Here is a 19,337-nt window from a genome sequence, read left to right as displayed (position 1 = left end):
ATTCAGAAAAATTTGAATTTTTTACTGATTTTTTGGATTTTACTGTTCACCTGAGATCATGTGAGCTTGAGCTCACAACCTCCAGGTCCCAACATAACACAGACATAACACATGCAAGTAACTAGTAAAAGAAACTCTAGCAGATATGCTAAAACCTCGCCGACCCTTATAATTCTGACCATTTACCGTTTTTGCTCTTTTTCACGCCTGAACAGATCCGCTAAAAATGGCATGTCCCATAATTTCTTTGCAAACGGCCCGGAATAGCCCCCTCTGCCGCTATATCTACGGGACAGACATCGTTTTAGGGTTTGCTTCTGAAGGAAATATGACCTAGAGGCAATAATAAAGTTGTTATTTTATATTTCCTTATATCATGATAAATGTCTATTATTCATGCTAGAATTGTATTAACCGGAAACTTGATACATGTGTGGATACATAGACAAAACACCGTGTCCCTAGTAAGCCTCTACTAGACTAGCTCGTTAATCAAAGATGGTTAAGTTTTCTGACCATAGACATGTGTTGTCATTTGATGAACGAGATCACATCATTAGGAGAATGATGTGATGGACAAGACCCATCCGTTAGCTTAGCATATTGATCGTTCAGTTCTATTGCTATTGCTTTCTTCATGTCAAATACATATTCCTTCGACTATGAGATTATGCAACTCCCGTATACCGAAGGAATTCCTTGTGTGCTATCAAACGTCACAACGTAACTGGGTGATTATAAAGATGCTCTACAGGTATCTCCGAAGGTGCTTGTTGGGTTGGCATAGATCGAGATTAGGATTTGTCGGAGAGGTATCTGTGGGCCCTCTCGGTAATGCACATCATAAGAAGCCTTGCAAGCAATGTGACTAATGAGTTAGTTGCGGGATGATGCATTATGGAACGAGTAAAGAGACTTGCCGGTAACGAGATCGAACTAGGTATGAAGATACCGACGATCGAATCTCGTGCAAGTAACATACCGATGACAAAAGGGAATAATGTATGTTGTCATTACAGTACGACCGATAAAGATCTTCATAGAATATGTAGGAACCAATATGAGCATCCAGGTTCCTCTATTGGTTATTGACCGGAGAGGTGTCTCGGTCATGTCTACATAGTTCTCGAACCCGTAGGGTCCGCACGCTTAACGTTCGATGACGATTTTGTATTATATGAGTTATGTGATTTGGTGACCGAATGTTGTTCAGAGTCCCGGATGAGATCACGGACATGACGAGGAGTCTCGAAATGGTCGAGAGGTAAAGATTCATATATAGGACGATAGTATTCAGACACCGGAAGTGTTCCGGAGAGTATCAGATACATATCGGGTCACCGAAAGGGGTTCCGGACCCCCCCCCCCCCCCGACAAAGATATGGGTCTAATGGGCCAAGAGAGGGACAGACCAGCCTACAAGGGGCTGGTGCGCCCCCATATAGGCCGAAATAGGAGGAGAAGGAAAGAGGGGAAGAGAGAAATGAAGGGGAGGGATTCGGCCTCCCCCTTCCTTCCCTCCTCTTTCCTCCTTCCTTCTCCCTTCGAAAAATATGGTAAGGGGGGGGGGGGAATTGGACTAGGCCCCCAAGTAGGATTCCTCCTACTTGGGGCGCCCCATGGTTGTCCCCTCACCCTTTCACCTATATATATGTGGGGAGGGGGCGCCCCATGGTTGTCCCCCTCCCCCTCTCACCTATATATATACGTGGGGAGGGGGCACCTAGAAGACAAACCAACAATTGCTAGCCGTGTGCGGCGCCCCCCCCTCCACAGTTTACGCCTCCGGTCATCACTGTGCGGATCACTTCACCATCACCGTCACCACGCCGTCGTGCCGACGGAACTCTCCCTCGACACTTTGCTGGATCAAGAGTTCGAGGGACGTCATCGAGCTAAACGTGTGCGGAACTCGGAGGTGTCGTACGTTTTGTGCTTGATCGGTCGGAACGAGAAGAAGTTCGACTACATCAACCGCGTTGTCAAACGCTTCCGCTTTCGGTCTACGAGGGTATGTGGACACACTCTCCCCCTCTCGTTGCTATACATCTCCTAGATAGATCTTGCGTGAGCGTAGGAATTTTTTTGAAATTGCATGCTACGTTTCCCAACAGCTTCTTCCATACCCTCCGCCCCTCCGCCGTCTCCTTTGCGCTCTCCGGCGAGAGATTCCTCCCGGTCTTGTCTAATTCTCCAAGATCCATGGCTGGACGCGGTGGCGGGCTTGGTGGCCGAGGCGGATCACCGTCGCGTAAGCGCGCACAGCAGGACGCGGAGGCCGGCAACTCCAGCCGGCCCGTCGTCGAGTTTTGGCGCTTGAAGCAGGCACGCGAACGCGGCGGGCTCTACCACAGTGGCGACCAGGGAGCATGGGCTCGCTTCTTCGAGCTCGGCCACGCGCTTTGGCCAACCACCAAGCGATGCCGCGAGACAGAGGATAAGCCGCTTCCGCGAAGGACACGGTGGCGGCCAGTGAAGATGGCGCCGCCGAATGGCTCGAGGCGGTGAAGAAAGTGTACCAGTTCGCCAACGCTCTCCGGAGGACCCCCGCAAAAACAAAAAAAGTTCTCCGGAGGTCGGAGGAGGAGTACTACCTCAACGTCAAGTCATGAGCCCCCCCCCCCTCTATGTTTGTCTATGTTTTTAGTTTTGTGTATGAACTCCGGTGTGTTCTATCATAGCGGGGACTATATTTATCAAAAAAATTAAATATGCAGTATGCTTTTGCGGTATCTATTCTGCGGCGATGCATAAACTTCCCACAAAAATCATTTCATGGCGGACTGAAAATCGATTTACCGGTCAGAAATTTAGCACATCTGCTAGAGTTGGTCTAAACAAGAAAAAAGCAAGGCAGGGGACGCTTTCTTGCGGCTGACGTTCTCTCTGATTCATGCGACGCATTCTAGGGGGTGTTTGGTTCAGAAGTCCTAAGACTTTTTCTAGTCCCAGGGACTAATAAAAAAGACTCTTTAGTAGAGTCTTTTTCTAGTCCCTGTAGAAAAAGTCCCTCCCGTTTGGTTCCTACGGACTTTTTAGGACTTTTTCTAGTCTTTGGGACTAAAAAGTCATGAACCAAACACCCCCTAGGTTTGACCAACACCTTTTTCCCCCACGGCAATAACAAATCGTACATGGCTACTAACGCATAGCACGCACCACCCAGCTCGCTTTTACCAGTTTATTAAAAGCCCGATTACTCAAATGCAGCTTCCATTGGCTGCTTGAACGACTCACGATAACCGCACCCTGCCGCTTGCAAGCAAGACGAGGAAAAAAAGGTCAGTTTGTCGACTGATGCAGGCAAAAGTTGTCAAACGCCTTCACCCACACAACAGAATAAAGAGAATAAACTTTCCTTGCTTTTTATATGGCCACAGAATAACCTTTCACTGCAAGAATAAATACTTTACTTGCATCGCCTGAATGCAGGGAAGTGCTTCCTGTACAAGGACGCCTGCTAAGTACACTGCCATTATCCTATGCCTGAGCTCTCTAGCAGACGAACTCCACCGACGGTTATTTTCCGTTGGAAATCTAAGGATGAATTGCCAAAGAATTTTTTTATATAGTTAGACGTACGCAACTCACAAGAGAGAATCCTGGTAAAATTGGCCAATACAACAATTGGTTAATATATTCAGGCTGAAGCTGTCAAGCATGTCTCCAACAGGAGGAGTGATATACTTTATAATTCAACTTGAGGTGGCAATCTCATCCCTACAAGTAATATTTATTTTACTTTCTGAAGGGGCATATTCAATATCCTCTGTTCAGCTGGGCCGGCAGCGAGACCCTTGTCATTGGTACATGGGCGAGGCAGTGCCCCCCTGAATGGGACTGAATCCCCTCTTTGCCGAGTGGCCGTTGCGGCGGCTTTGGCCTCTCTCGCTCTTCCATCGTGATGGGGTTTCGTGGGTCGGGTGAGAGGTGTGTCCTTCCTTTGGTGGTGGATGGCGTTTGTGCGCTTTGACCTCGTAGAGAGTTTCGGCGTAGGATGTCGAGATGATGGCTACTCGCTCGGCTCTTCGACGGGCTCCATGATGGCGGTGGTGGCTACACTCCTTAGTTGTGTGGGCGACAAGGGGTTTAGTGACGGGAGGCCCTAGATCTCTCTCTCTCTCTCTCTCTCTCTCTCTCCGTGAAAGGGGTGGTGCCGAGATCTAGTTCGGATGGGTTGGAGCTCATCGCGGCGGTGAGCTAGTTGCCTTGTGGTGTTGCGGGTGAGATTCCAAAAGAAAAGCTCCGCTCTTTGGTGCTAGTGCCGGCAACACCTGGGGGCCCGCTTTCCTGTCGAGGACGTCGTCGTGGGTCTCTTTCCAAGGCCAGGGATCCGGGTGACAACCCGGGCCTGTTCAATCTCGATAGCACGACGCTTTGCATCGTTATCCTTTTCGGCGCGGTATGGTGAAGCTCAGACTTGCGCCGTAGCGGTGTGTTCTAACCGTCCTTTGCTTCTGCCCGGCAGCGTATACGTGTTGTTTCTATGCCTTTGTACATAACTTTTATCGATTCACTTTTTGTTATCCAGACATCCTGTGATTTACTTTGTAAGATACATTATTTACTACCTCGTATCATTTGGCCGTGCACATTGCTTATTGCTTTATATATAAAGCGAGGCAAAAGCAGAATTCAAAAATCAAAGTCCTAATAAGTCAATGGAATATAAGTTTCTAATATGTTTCATGATAGAAAATGATCAAGATTTATATATGTTTTTCTTTTTCCGTATGCAGAAAGCTTTGACCCAAATCCCAATCAAATTGGTCACAATTTAGAGAAATGTTTTTGTGCTCTAGTCAATGGCTCAACAACTTATGTTTTCGAGGGGGTCATTGGGCACAACATTTTTCCCGTTTACAAGCAAATCCCCTGATATATCAATAATATGTAACAACTTACCGACAATTACAAGCACTAAAGTGAACCAAACACGTATCGCCTTCCCTCAACAGGCTAGCTCCTATCTTGAGGGAGCGACTATTTTTAAATCCTCTAAAAACCATGTTTACGCTGGCAGATTTCCCTCATATTTTCTTCCACACACGCTCCCTACTGTGTCAGCCGAACCGCCTGCCGCCCCGCCCAGCCGGCCCTAGCCATCCCTCTAACCTCATTTTCTTATCTAGTTGCGTAAGTCCCAACCCCGCCCCGCATCCGAACCAAATAACCCCGGACTCCACCCACCCTCCCAAACTGCAACATCAGAGTTACATCTCCTCTTCTCTCCTAAAATCGACTGAGCCGAATTCAGTTTTTTAGGAGAAATACCACTTAACCATTCATAACAAAGTAGAGGTATAATACACATGGATTCTCTCTAAAAAAGTCCAAAGACATCTCACCGTAGAGAATTATACGAAGCATCCCACACAAAGAGAAATCTTCTAGATCCCTGCAACCACCAACAACTCGCCCGCCGATTCCAATTGCAGTCATCGTCGCCGAAGAAATCGCAGGAGTAGACGATGGCGAAGAACCACGTAGCCAACATCTAGGAGAGTGCCATAGTAGCGCAGCTGTATTGAGAGCCTCCGAATGGGCGCCGTAGCTTGCGACGCCGCACATGTCATTGTGGATCGTCGGCCGGGGAAACCCCACACCAGCTGGATCCGGACCCTGGCGTTCCCAAATAGCATCACTGCCGCTGACGAACTCTGATTCCGCCACCATTTTCCATAACCCAAACTCTAGGAAAGTTGCCTCCCGGACGAAACCGGCAGTGATGCGCCGACCATCTCCTATACAACCTCTTCCGGCTCCACGGCGACGCTGGAGCAGGCGCCAACGCGACGCGGATGGAGCGGAAGAACAAATTCCCATGCCATAGCCTCCATCGCAGTCTAGAAGATCCTGCCTGGAAAACGTAGCTCCGCCGGTCCGGACGAACGGCAGAGAGATAGACCCATGACTCCCCAACCTCATCGAACGACGGCGTCGAGGCGGTGGTGTGGAAAACTTAACTTTCTTCACAGCGGCGACCTCGGCACCGACCGAGAACCGTCACCCAACACAACTATCCTACTATCTACACACCGATTGAAAGGACCAGGGGCTCGAGACCCCTGTACGACGCCCGCAAGCATTAAACGCCAGACCTTTTGCGCAGGGGCGATCCTAATGGGCCGGCCCATCAAGCGGCGTCATAAAGCGATCATAAAATCCAAAAAGAAATGCGATACATAGGAATCAAACTCGCAACCACACGTTGCAGGACTGGTGTTCCTTACCGCTTGAGTTGCTGAGTGTAACCGATAATTAGGCAGAGAGAAAGTTTAAGAACTAAATGCAGCAGATTAAAAAATAGAATTTTTTCAACCATTTGTTGGAAAATTTGTGTGTTTTCTTTAAATGTAAATAATGTTTGGAATAGTGAATATTTTTTGAAATTCAGACAAAATTTTAAAACTTGAACAATTTTGTAATATACACTGAACAATTTTTGGAATACACAATGAATATTTTGTGATAAACGCTGAAAATATGTAAATAAACATTGAATTTTTTTGTTATATACTCTGAACAATATTTAAATACATATTAAAAAATGTGATATACAATGAACAATTTTAAAACACACAACGAATATTTTGTGATGTACACTGAACAATATTTAAATACACATTGAACACTTTTGTGATATACACTGAACAATTTTAAAATGAACAATGAACAATTTTTAACATATGTTGAACATTTTCTTAGTATAGGATGAACATTTCCTTAAATATACAGTGAACATTTTTGTAGTAAGCACGCAATGAACTTTGTATAATACACGAAAAACAAAGAAAGGAAGAAAAAAGAAAAACATGAAAGAAAAATAAATAAAAAAGAACAGAAGAGAAAAAGAAAAAAGAAATAAAAAAGAGAAGAAAAGGCGGAGCGACCGTGGAACGGTCCAAACCGGGGCGTCGGGGGCCGAGCTTTAGCGAAGGCATGTCCTATTGACGCTAGCGAGCGTCAAATAGGATCTGCGAGAGCAACTAGTTAACGAGCGTTCCTTCGGGAGCCTCACAACGATCAGTGCCACGTGTCGCGTTCTGGACGCTCCCTCCAGTTTTTTTCCCACACGCGTTTTTGGCTTTTCAAACGGTTTTTGCCGGGTTTTTTCGACGTTTTGGTTTTCCCCCGGTCTTCCTTAGCTTTTCGATAAAAAAATCGAAAAAAAATTTGCGCGAAAAAACACGTTTTTTTTCTTTCGCGAAAAGTCACGGTTTTCTTCCGCAAGAGGCACGGTTGTGCTTTAGCGAGAGTCATGGCCGTGCCTTTCGGAAACGGAAAAAAACGCATTTTCTATTTTTTCTTTCTTTCGCGAGAGTCATGGTTTTACTTCCGTGAGAGGCACGGTTGTGCTTTCGCGAGAGTCACGCCCGTGCCTCTCGGAAAGGGAAAAACAAAACGCGTTTTCTGTTTTTTTCTTTCGCGAGAGTCACGGTTTTGCTTCCGCGAGAGACACGGTTGTGCTTTCGCGAGAATCACGGCCGTGCCTCTCGGAAAGGGAAAAAAATGCGCGTTTTCTGTTTTTTTTTTCTTTCACAAGAGACACGGTTTTGCTTTTTGCCAGAGGCACAGTTGTGCTTTTGCGAGAGTCACGGGCGTGCCTCTTTCGGAAAGGAAAAAAACGCGTTTTCTGTTTTTTTCTTCCATAAGAGTCACGGGTTTGCTTCTGCAAGAGGCACGGTTGTGATTTCGCGAGAGGCACCGGCGTGCCTCTTTCGGAAAGGGAAAAACACCGTGCTCCCGGTTTGGTTTTTTCGTTTTTTTGTTAAAAAAAGTTCGCTAAAACCTCTCAACATGGGATCTAGTTTTGAAGATCTCGACGCGAGGAATTCAATGGTGAAAACGGTTTGAGATTTGGACGCACGGTTTAAGAGATAAAACGTTTTGAATAAACGGATATATGAAAAAAGGGAAATCTCCCAAGTTGCGACAAGTGGCTGGGAAGGTGGATTGTTCTTTGCAACGAGTACTCCTTAATTAATGATTTCGAGAATATGCCCCGGCGCTCCCCCACTCTCTGTCATCGCTTCGCTTTGCCGGAGCGACAGGTGAGAAGGAGATCCCACGGGCCACGGCCTTGCCGGCAGCGGGCAAGGAAAACTTGTTCTCCTTCCTTTCGCCTGTGAAGGGGAGAGACAAACAAGCAAGTTACGTATAGCAAACGTGGTTTCTTAATACTTCCTCCGCTTCTAAATATTTGTTTTTCTAGATATTTCAATAATTGACTATATATGGAGCAGAATGAGTGAATCTAGACTCTAAAATATGCCTACATACATCGTATGTGATAGCCATTTGAAATGTGTAAAAAGACAAAAATTTAGAAACGGAGGGAGTAGTACATAATCTGCTTCATTACAGGCCGTCGTTTTTCTATTGCTCGTGGCAAATACGGGCCGGCAAGTGAAGCTTCCATGCAGTTCAGAAGAAGAAGGCAACCTGTTGGATTAAGTGTACATGGATTGTTGCTCCACCACTCACCTCATCCCACACGCCCCATTAATCCATGACCAACTTGTATTTTCGTTTGCGCACGAATAGGGGTGCACAATTTTTTGGACTGGCATGGCTATCTTCTGTTCAGCTCTAGTGCCCGGACAGAGTTTCAAGCATAGCATACAGTACACCACCATCTTTTTGAGAAAAAAAAACATAAAACACCACTCTTGCTTATTTGCTATCCAAGATACCTCATTAAAACACTCATCACTCTTTTTGTAGGGAATGAAACTCATCACTTTTTTTTGAGAAGATGAAGCTCATCAGTGGGGCACCAGATTTTGTTGCCTGCAAAGCCTACGAGCGTTAAATGAAAATCTGGCACCTGATTCTTATCCTGTGAAAAGGACTGACGCCATGGCCAACTTGTTACGTGTGAGCACCGTTGTTACATAAAAGGTGGCTGATTTTGGCCGGCCGGTCGGCCTCAGGGTACGGGCACGGGCGCGGTCTTTTTCTGCGGCCTTGTCGAAAATGAAGGCTCGGAGACGGCCCCGCTCGCAGCAGCAGCAGGAAACTTCTTTTATTTCGCTGAGGAAATCAGAGCGCTTATGTCTGTCTGTCGCTGCCTTGCGGCCCACACTCTCGCCCGAACAGATAGATAAATGGGCTACACAAGGCCCGTGGTTCAGATTCAAGCCCGAGAATTTCGCTGTCCTCTCCACCACGGCCATGGATTATTATTTTTATTTTACCCTAAAAAAGCTCCACATCCTTTTTTTTACAACAGGATCGTTGTCGCAGAATGCAGTGTCGGGACTCCCGTCGCCGCCGTCATGAAACGCAATCCCCGCACCGCCCTTCTCCGACGAGGTCGTTCACCGCGAAAAAACCACCACCCTTCACGCCGGCGGCAAGCAGTAAAAACCTCCGGCAAGTGCAGGCCTCCATTATGAAAAAGCCGAGCATACTCGGGCCCGTGCCGTGTGTCATTCAGTGAAGCTGCCACACCCACACCCCCTTCCTCCCCATCCGAAAGAGGCCATTTCCTCATACCACACACGGCCGGAGCCGGAGCAGGAGCGGGCCGGGGTGCGCCCTACCTACTGCCCGGCTCTCGTCACGTCGCGTCGTTTTGCTCTCTGCGCCGCACGTTATAACCCTCTAGTACTACTCGTCCTCGCCGCAGGGAGGCCACTCCGTCGTGCCGGCCCGCCCGTAGCTCGTACTACCGGAAACGCAGCCCACGCCTTTGCCCTCCCTGGTCGCTGTCGGTGCGGCGAGTGGCTCTCAGTGGGGGGCGATGGCGACAGCGACGGAAGTACAATCAATTAAGCCCCTGGTAGGTCCCACCTGTCACCGGTCCGATCAGTCAATGCGCGCTTTGACCTGTCCGTCCCAGTGCCGCAGGCGCGCCTCGGGAATTGGGGCCTCGTGAACGCCCAGCATGGCTGCGTGGAGCAGCGGTACGTACGGTCCTCTTGTCTTCGGGCGGATTAACTAAAACGAGCAACGTGCTCCGATCAAGACGAGAGGGGGTTGGTTTTCCACGGCCGGACGGACAAAAAGTCCCCACTTTCGTCCCGTCTCACGTGCCCCCACCCCTCGTTCTCCTCCAAGCACCACTAGCGCACTCCACCTCCGTTCTGCATGCCTCTCGGGGCTGGAGGCCTCAACAATAATCTATCGTAAACCCCGTAACCCTGCCGTAACAGCAGCGTTATGCTACTACCAAACCAAATCACTCTAGTAGCAGTACTGTTGTAGCAGCAGGAGTACGTAGTACCAGGCTGATGCCAACTTGTCCGTGGTTTGGTTCCTGCTGTCCGGCCCAGATCTGGATCGCATTATGCAAGCTGCTAAGCCAGTCTTCTGCACAAGCATGGAGCTTGCAGAAGCCGCAATGGCCCGGCGTGATGATGAGATGCGACTGCACAGGCGATCTCGGCTCTACTGACGATCCGGAAACGAAACGTTATCTCCATCCCCCATGTGTTGATTCCTTCTCCGCCATGAGTGATTAGCGTGACATGCATGTGCGAGCCTCTGGCCTCCTTTCAGATCGCCACTCCATCGATTAGCTAAGCTAGTATCCCAGACGGAAAAGCAGAGAGAGAGAGAGAGAGCATCTGCCCGCCTACGAGGCCAGCCACGAGCTAGCTATTGTTACGAGTAGGAGTACTACTCCACTCCAGTAAATACAGTAGCAGCTAGTACTTTTTTTTTTTGAGAATGTGCGTGTCGATCGCCGGAATCTAGAACAGTGCTAGCCCTTGGATTTTACTGAGAAGGCTCCGTGGAGCGGAGGGGTGGCGTCCTCGATGCGCTCCGGCGACCCACGTGACTCGATTTAGCGAGACGGAGTTCGTAATTGGATCGAGATGCGAGGTCATGTGTGCGCGCGTGCCGTGCGTGGGTGAGGCAAAGCGCGGGAGTTCAGAATTAGTGTGAGCGAGGGAGGGGTTCAGTTCAGTGGGACAGAATCTTTGACCATCAATGCCGTGCCCTTGCCCTTGCACGACGAGGGTTTTACTTAGTACTGTATTTCACTTAATTGAGCAAGCGGTTCTTATCTAAAACAGGGCCAAAGCACCGTACAGCAGCGGGCGCCGAATGTGATTGCGGTAAAATCTTTCGGCGATCTCTGCTCAGCAAAGACGGCCATGATGGAGGAGCATCGGCTAATTATCACGCCAGATTCGCCACGGATCACAGATTTAACGCGTGTAGAGGTAGTACTATGCAGGGCTGCAGAGCGAGTAAATATTACTGTCACCGTCGCGCACAGAAATGGGAGTGAGACGCAATGATGTTACTGCCGCTGCACCGAAACTTACCTACCTCGTGTCCTCTCCTCTCCGTCGTTCCACGGTAAAACGAAACGCGTTCTGCCAATTTACCACGGCGGTAACAAATCGCCGGCCCTTCTCCATCTCTCTCTCTCTCTCTCGCCGACCCATACACAGGCGATCGGATCGACCCATACACAGGCGATCGGATCGGCACTGCTCCTTCGCGATTCCATGGCCCCTCCCCGAGTCCTCGTCTCCGGCAGCCCCGAGACATCTTTCCGGTGATGTGAGCGAAGAGCAAGCGCCTTTTCGCTCACCCTGCTGTACCGAATGAGCAGTGCATTGCATCTGCTTTAACCCATCGCCACTGCCAGTGTCAGTGCCTGCTCATGCTCAATAATAAACGTACCTCCGCGCAGCTCCTCCACGTGCCCGTGCCGTGCCACGCTCGCGTCGCGCGCGCGCGCAGCTCAGTGTTGTTCAGTGCTCGCCCCCGCCTCTCGCGTCGTAGCTAGCTCACGCGCCCACGCCACCTTTGCTTGCTCCCGCGCGCTTGTTTGGGCACTAACTTGGCGGCGTCGGGGGCGGGCAATGCCGTCGCGGGCGAGGGCGTAGCGCAGGATGGGGTGCCGGAGCTCGCGGCTGGACGCGGCGGACGTGTCCCCCGTGGCCGCGCTCTGCCGGGAGCGCCGCGACCTGATGCTCGCGGCGGGGGACCGCCGCGCCGCGCTCGCGGCCGCGCACGCCGCATACTTCCGCGCGCTCCCGCGGGTGGCCGACGCGCTCGCGCGGTTCGCGCACGAGCACCACGCCGCCTCGCCGCCCGGGTCGCCCGTGCTCACGCTGCCCCCCTCCGACCACGACGAGCCCAAGAAGCCCAGCGCCTCCAGCTCCACCCCGCACACCGACTCCGGCCATTCCCACCTCCACTTCCACTCCGACGCCTCCGACTCTGATCCCGACTCCGCCGACGACTGCGCTTGCGATGCCCCCGGGCACGGACACGACGCCCGCGGCGGTGTCAGTGGCCGCGGCGAGATCCCGCCGCCGAATGGAGTGCCCCAACAGCGTCACATCCCAGAGCCTGCAGCGGCCAGGCCGGCCATGCCATGGCAGGGCAGGCCCGCCATGCCGTGGGGCGGCAGGCCAGAGATGCCGTGGGGCGGCATGCCTCAAATGCCGTGGGACGGCAGGCCCGAGATGCCATGGGCGCAGGCCTCCTACGACGCCTATCCTTCTTCATTCCCAATCCCAGAAGTCGCAATCCCCAATGCCTACTACATGAAGGCCAGTTCGGCGGCGGCGAACACGGTGTACCAAGAACCATACGGCTACAGCAACTTCGCCACCAATGTGCCTTCTTACATGGGGTACGAATACGGGTACAACAACCCAATGTACGGCGTGCCGGAGGGGGGCCAGCCGGCGGAGCATCGTGGCCGGGAGGCGGCGGCTCCGGCTCCGGCGCCGCCGCCACCTATGCCGATGCCGGAAGCGTCGCCGTGGGATTTCTTCAACCCGTTCGACTCCTACAACCAGGACCTTCCCCACTACAATCAAAAGGCGTTTGCTCCGGACGGGTCGTTCTCGAGCAGCCCCAACTCCAGCGAGGTGAGGGAAAGGGAGGGGATCCCGGAGCTGGAGGAGGAGACGGAACACGAGTCGTCGATGAGGGAGTCGCTGAAGGCGAGGAAGGCGGTGGAGAGCACGGCGTCGAACCGGATCGACAATGTGGATGTCAGTGCCAAGGTGAAGGTGTCAATGGAGCACACCGAGTGCGAGATTGACAGCCTCCTCAGTGCTTCGGTTCTCGAGTCGGGGGAGGGGAGCGTTTGTAGCTGTGACTCTGACAATGCCAATGCTGGAGGAGGAGGGGCAGCGCTGGCTGGCGATGATCCGGCGAAGGTGAAGAGGGTAAGCTCGGAGGAGCACTCTTCCATGGTGGTCGGTGAGAATGCGCCGCTGCCGAGCTTTGGGACGAGGGATGTTGCAGAGGTTGTGGAGGAGATCAAGGAGCAGTTCAACTCCGCCGTCGCCTGTGGAGATGATGTTGCCAGGATCCTTGAGGTCGGGAGTATTCGGTACAGACCGCGGAGTAGGATCTTAAAATGTGAGCATACCCACTTCTCTTTTCAGTTGATTGTACATACATGCTCAATTGCTATGAGCCTATGACACTGAAAGTGTACTCTGAATTCCTAACAGCGTCAGACCCTAACGCAAGCTCGAGTCACTAATGTTTTTTTTTTCTAATTTGATTTATGAGACATAGTATTATGTAATGTGTCTTCTGATCATAATGATCTGACCACAGAAGTTCTTGCTCACTTTGTCTGCATTTTTCAGTGATATGTTTCTTGATAGGTTAGCTAACTTGGCCATTCCCTTGACGCAGTGATAGTTTCACGGATGATGGGAACCTTTGCCTTGTTGTTCTCTGAACCTCCGGTGAAGAATGCGGAACAATCAGCAATTGGTGCATCCAGCGGAACTCAGAATTCAAGTAAAAGAATCGATAGTACCAGCGGTGTTGAGATTAATACCCTGTCTTCTATAATGGACAGATTGTATGTGTGGGAGAAAAGGCTTCACAAGGAGATCATGGTATGCTACTTTTCGTTATAAGAAGGGTGTCTTTATTCTGGTTGTCATAATCCCGATAATGATCAACTCTCAGAAGTTCAAAGCCTGATAATGCTCTCAAACTCGATGTATTGTTTTCCATCTGTCAAACGTATATGCTCTGAAATGCATTGGTTGAGTCGATATTGCATAAAATTGGCTCTCATTGGTGTTAAATTTAATTTTACCTCTATCTATGGAGTGTGGCGTGATGCTTTACATTTGTCATGCCATTGTTTTTATTAAGCCTCTTATTAGCATTTTTTCTTGAATTTTGTTAGGAAGAAGAGAAGTTGAGGATTACATATGACAAAGAATGGAAGCGCCTGAAAGAGTTGGATGAAAGTGGTGCAGAGCCGTATAAAATTGATTCCACAAGGGCCTCAATAAGGACACTACTCACCAGAATCAATATCGCAATCAGATCAGCTAAAGTTATTTCTAGGAGGATCCACATTCTACGCGATGATGAGCTACATCCACACCTTGTTAAGCTCATTCAGGGGTATGTGAAGTCTAGTTCGACACTTCTATCCTATTGAGTTGATCTGAAAGGGTTGAAATTTCTAGCATTTAATATGTCTGTGAAATTGTTAGGATGATATCCATTAGTTCTTTTTTGCAGTCGTAATGAATATTGCTGACTTTGTTTAAATACGCTCCAATGTGTTGATAACATGTCTCATATTTGAATTATCACTACTGAGTGCTGCAATAGTTCTAATAGATATTTTTTGTCATGAGAACCATCGTAACATTACCTTTTTTTTAGAAAAGGAGAATTACCCCCAGCCTCTGCATTAGGCCATTTTATTAATTATTCACAAAGACCTTACAAAGTAGTACATTAGGTAGTCTGAAGCCACCATCTTAGCAACATTTGTCGCTACTCCTATCCACTTGATGAAGGGGTGCCGATAGTCCGAGCCTAATACCAAACAGACATCGCACAAATGCCTAACATCTAAAGCCGGAGGCCCCAACCGGTCCGACGCACTCTCATGTGTCGTCGCCGCCATCTTCCACCAATCCATCTTCAGAGCAGAAACTAACGCACCAATCGTAACATTACCTATGATTAGCTACTTTTAGTATGTGTTTATAATCACAGTTTATTGGAATAAAATTCCGGTTGCGCCACTAAACTAAGCTTCAGTTAGGACATGCTAAATTTCGGTTATCTTGTTTTGTTTTGAACAGCTCATGCAAACAGATATGGCCTCTTATGTGACTTGCTTTAAAAAGAAAGGATTCCCTGGCAAATAGCTACATAGCCTCAAATAGTATTTCTTGTAAAGAATTCATTTTTTTGGGCGGGATTTGTAAAGAATTCTTGATCTCCTACTCTATTGCAAGATAAGAGTTTTCAGGGGACTGACCATAAATTGTTGTCATTATGGTGCAGGCATGTTAGAATGTGGAAATTCATTCTTGAGTGCCACAGGAAGCAATTTCACTCCATACTCGAAACTAAATCTCATATCCTCATCCCTAAGAATGGACCAGAAAGAAACTCCTCCAAGGTTACACTGGAGCTAGAAATGGAACTTCTGAACTGGTGTTCCTGTTTCAGAAACTGGATCATATCCCAAAAGGCATATATCGAAACCCTCAATGGCTGGTTACTCAAATGGCTTCCTCAGGAAAAAGAGGAAACGTCCGACGGCATCGCGCCGTTCTCTCCTGGTAGACTTGGAGCCCCTGGTGTGTTCATCACAGCAAATGATTGGTGTCAGACCATGAAAAGGATACCAGAAGGCGCTGTCGTGGATGCGATGGAGGCTTTCGCTGTTAATGTGCACATACTATGGGAGCGACAAGACGAGGCGCATCAGCAGAAGATGAAAACCGAGTATCTATCTAGAGATTTCTCAAAGAGGCTCAAATCTCACCAAAAGGATCAAGTCTTGCCTGGGCATCCTAAAGCTGGTAAGGCGGTTTTACCCGACGGCGACAATGGCAGGGCGGTCGATAGCCGCATGGTAGCTTTGGATGCATTGCACACAAGGTTGGATGAGCAGAGAGCTAGGCATGAGGAGACTGTGAGAGAAATCCAAGAGTCAAGTGCAACTGACCTGAAAGCAGGCCTGGCTCCAATATTTGAAGCGTTGGAGTCTTTTACTCAAGAGACACTGAAAGGTTATGAGAATGTTAGGGTTCCAGACAGTGGTATGGTCTGATTTCAAGGTCTTCTCCCTTTGGTTCTGAATGATGGTCTGTACAATGAGAAGAGATGATCTCAGGAGTCAGTGGTAATAAGATATGCCAATCACAATACCGTTGTACCGAACGTGATCCAGAAATGATTGCAGCTGATTCTGAACAAACACTGGGGCAGTTTCCTCATTAGCTATTGCTGCTTCTACCCAATGATCTGCCAGGAGCCAGGAGTGAATTTGGTTGGAGCGCCTCAAAGGAGGGCCAGGAAATTTTGTAGCCATTTCAGCTTTGTGTACATATATTAGTTCAGTTAGTGATTATGCAGAATAGATTATTGTTTCTGTAGAATTTGGCCTGTACATTGTAACAGCTGTATTTATGCGCTGGTCTCCACTACTAAAAAAATGCGCTACTGAATGCAGATGTTCTCCGCCTTCTGCTCTGTGGTGTTGTCTCCTTGGAGTTTGATGTTTCAGTAAAGTTGACTAAAAAATTGTCTCCTTAGAGCAAAAAGAAGGGATTGTTGAGGGAGAATAGAATTTTCTCAAATACATCACTGATTTTTATAAAAACCTTATTTGGACAGACTGATGGATCTTCTATTTCCTTAAACATCCAAGAGGCTCAGAAAATATTTACGTGTTTAAATTTTTTTATTTCAACTAAAAATGTAATAAAATGTTATCTTAGTTTAATAAAAATATTTATTGCCAGTAGAAAAATGTACAACTTGTATTTGGAAAATGTTACCATGTATTCAAAAAGTGTTCAAAACATGCATTTAAAAAAATATACATGATGTGTTTGAAAAATGTCTGGCATGTATCAGAAAAATGTTTCACGTGTGCTCTAAAAATGTACATTGTATACTAAGAATAAAGTAGATATGTGTTGGCAAAAAAAGAACTGATAAAGAAACAAAAGAAAAGAAAAAAACCCTGAAGAAAACCAAGAAGCAAACAAGGAAAACGAAAGTTCAACTAAGAAAAAAAAAGAAAAAAGACAAATCCAATGAGAAAACAAAGAAAATCAAAGTAAAATGAAGAAAAAAAGGAAAAAATAAATAAAAGAAACCAAAAAACCCGAATAAAACCGGACCAGGGCGAACCTACAACGAGCCAGCAAACTGCACTAATGGGATTGTGTTCTTTTCGAAGACTATTTTGGCTTTCCCGCGAAAAAAAGAAGAAGACTATTTTGGCTATCTTAGGCAGCATTATGACATGAATAAAAATGATCCTTTTCGTTATCTAAACGTGGATATCGGCGATAGAGAAGCACGTCTCAACGCTGCAGCAGCCACCGAGTGTATGAACAGCCTTGAATGATATCGTTGCAGTCCATGGTGGACTGAAAACAATACCTCATGACCATCTTGGCCTGAGCCAGAGGATCACGGACGAAGCACTCAATTTCACTGAGCTAGTTTCTCAACCCATTGCTCCAGCTGGTTCCATTCTTCCAGCTGCATGCTTTATGGTACAGTCTGCAAAAATACATATCTTGTCAAACTGTGCCACTGCCTATTCAATTTATAGTATGAGTAATCACGTGCTGTTCACTACTCCCTCCGTTCGGAAATAACCGACGTGGTTTTAGTTACTTCTTTTTGCACCAATTGAAAACGATTGTTGTTTTGTAGTGTATCACGGAGGAGACCAAGTTAATGTCTAAGGTATTAACAATGTCCAACATCAGAAGATTTGGTGGATTGATTTCATTGATTTGTCCAGTTAGTATGTCATCATCTAGTTTGATCCAAGGTAAATGACGAGGTCGCCCGACGGAACGCGGCCGCCCGACGAGGCCGGCGCCCCATCGCGGACGCCCAACGCGGTTGATCTCCATTCGCGGGCGGTGATCTCTCCCTTGCCGCCGACGGCGCGTGCTTCCCCAAATACACATGCGGCAGGAGCAGATCACGGCGTCAATGCAGATGGTGAGATCAAGGGGGAGAGGCCTAGATCGCGGCAGTGGCAGGTCCAATTCTTCGACGAGACGGATCCCGACACTTGGATCATGGGTCGTCTTCGTTTCACTCCATCGTCGCGATGGATGGCTCTGTTGGATATGGAGAACGACGTGTTAACCGGCGACTATCTCCCTGACGACGACCGGATCGAGGTAGGGTTTCGGTTCTTGATTGATAACTATGATGTAGTTGTTGGTCATTCTGTGCAGGTTGATCAGATCCCGGCGGCGGATCTCGTTGATTTGACAGACACAACAAGAATGGACAAAACGGGAGGACGTTTCTGGGTTCTCATCGAGAGTGATGAAGAAGAAGAGGTCCAGATCGAGCATGCCCCGACGGACTCTCTCATGGTTTCGAATGCGGGACCGGAGAGTCTGCCAGAGTTTAAACATACAATTGAACGTCGTCGGTCCAAAGCTCAAAGCTCGAAGAAGATCATCAAACCATGGATCAGGCCGATTCCTAAGGTATCTCGCGCTCCCGTTACACTGTCAGATTTTATTCCAGAGACATGGACTTTAGTAACTAGAAAGAAGAAAGGAAAGAAAGGGCAGTCATCGAGGCCGGCGCCGTAGCGGTCGCCGGTGGCAACGACGGCTAGCGCGATTCGAGCGGCCAGAAGGGCACACTTGAATTCGTTGCTGGGCCTCGATAATGGATCGGAAATAGCGTTGGTCGTGGGCTCTCCGGACTTGAGGCATGAGGCCCAGTCGGAAGCCCAAGCCACGTCTATTGTTTCTACGTGCATGCATGAGCCGGCGAGGCCCGAGTCATCTATCGTTGCGGCTAGGGTTTTTTGTTCGCCTGGGTTCCCGTTGCTCGGTACGGGGAGCGCTACCCGGATCTCCGGCGCCGGCGTGATGGTTGGGCGCGGATGTCACGACCGGTTTTCAATAAAATAATTATTGAGAAACCAATCCATGTTACGGACCAGCGAGGAAGAATTCCTTCTCACTGATAGACAATATATTGGTCACAGAAGAAAAATACCAGGAGTACTAAATATAATACAAGGTTGAGCAGAGACTGCCCAACAATTTATTACATGCACGCCGATAAAACAATACGGCGGATAGGGTGGCAAACTACTAACTCACGATAAAAACGGTGGTGGAAATATCATCGCGAAGCGAGTGACATGATTCCGGAATACTACGACTCTTCGAGCGTCGGAGTGAGGCTCGAGAAGACTTATTGCGGGTGGCGGAAGCGTAAACGATACAAGTGACCAATATCCGGGATCGCGCAGGACTGACTGGGACTCCTCTAGGCGTCGGACGCGCTATCAAACTCTTCATCCAAGAGATCGCCTTCGTCAACATCTGGCCAAATCAACAAGCCAG

The 19,337-nt window shown here is 48.5% G+C and overlaps 1 protein-coding gene across 1 annotated transcript; it reads left to right on the top strand.

Moving 5' to 3' along the window:
* Positions 1–11,657: 11,657 nt before the first annotated feature.
* On the top strand, positions 11,658–16,440 carry LOC109755134 (uncharacterized). The gene is made up of 4 exons (XM_020314019.4): positions 11,658–13,347; positions 13,633–13,841; positions 14,141–14,364; positions 15,265–16,440. Exons 1-4 carry the CDS (start codon positions 11,859–11,861, stop codon positions 16,037–16,039), a joined length of 2,697 nt encoding a protein of 898 aa, XP_020169608.1. The 5' UTR covers positions 11,658–11,858; the 3' UTR covers positions 16,040–16,440.
* Positions 16,441–19,337: the final 2,897 nt, after the last annotated feature.

The sequence above is a fragment of the Aegilops tauschii genome, chromosome 1, assembly GCF_002575655.3.
Source record: "Aegilops tauschii subsp. strangulata cultivar AL8/78 chromosome 1, Aet v6.0, whole genome shotgun sequence".
In the NCBI taxonomy this organism is placed as follows: domain Eukaryota; kingdom Viridiplantae; phylum Streptophyta; class Magnoliopsida; order Poales; family Poaceae; genus Aegilops; species Aegilops tauschii.
This window is presented reverse-complemented; position numbering and strand designations above follow the sequence as displayed.

What these genes read in the sequence shown, in the direction of transcription:
- LOC109755134 (XM_020314019.4), top strand. Translation starts at nt 11,859, where the DNA reads ATGGGGTGCCGGAGCTCGCGGCTGGACGCGGCGGACGTGTCCCCCGTG. An exon ending in GCGGAGTAGGATCTTAAAAT is followed by an intron (nt 13,348 to 13,632) that starts GTGAGCATACCC and finishes CCCTTGACGCAG; the next exon opens with TGATAGTTTCACGGATGATG. An exon ending in CTTGTTAAGCTCATTCAGGG is followed by an intron (nt 14,365 to 15,264) that starts GTATGTGAAGTC and finishes ATTATGGTGCAG; the next exon opens with GCATGTTAGAATGTGGAAAT.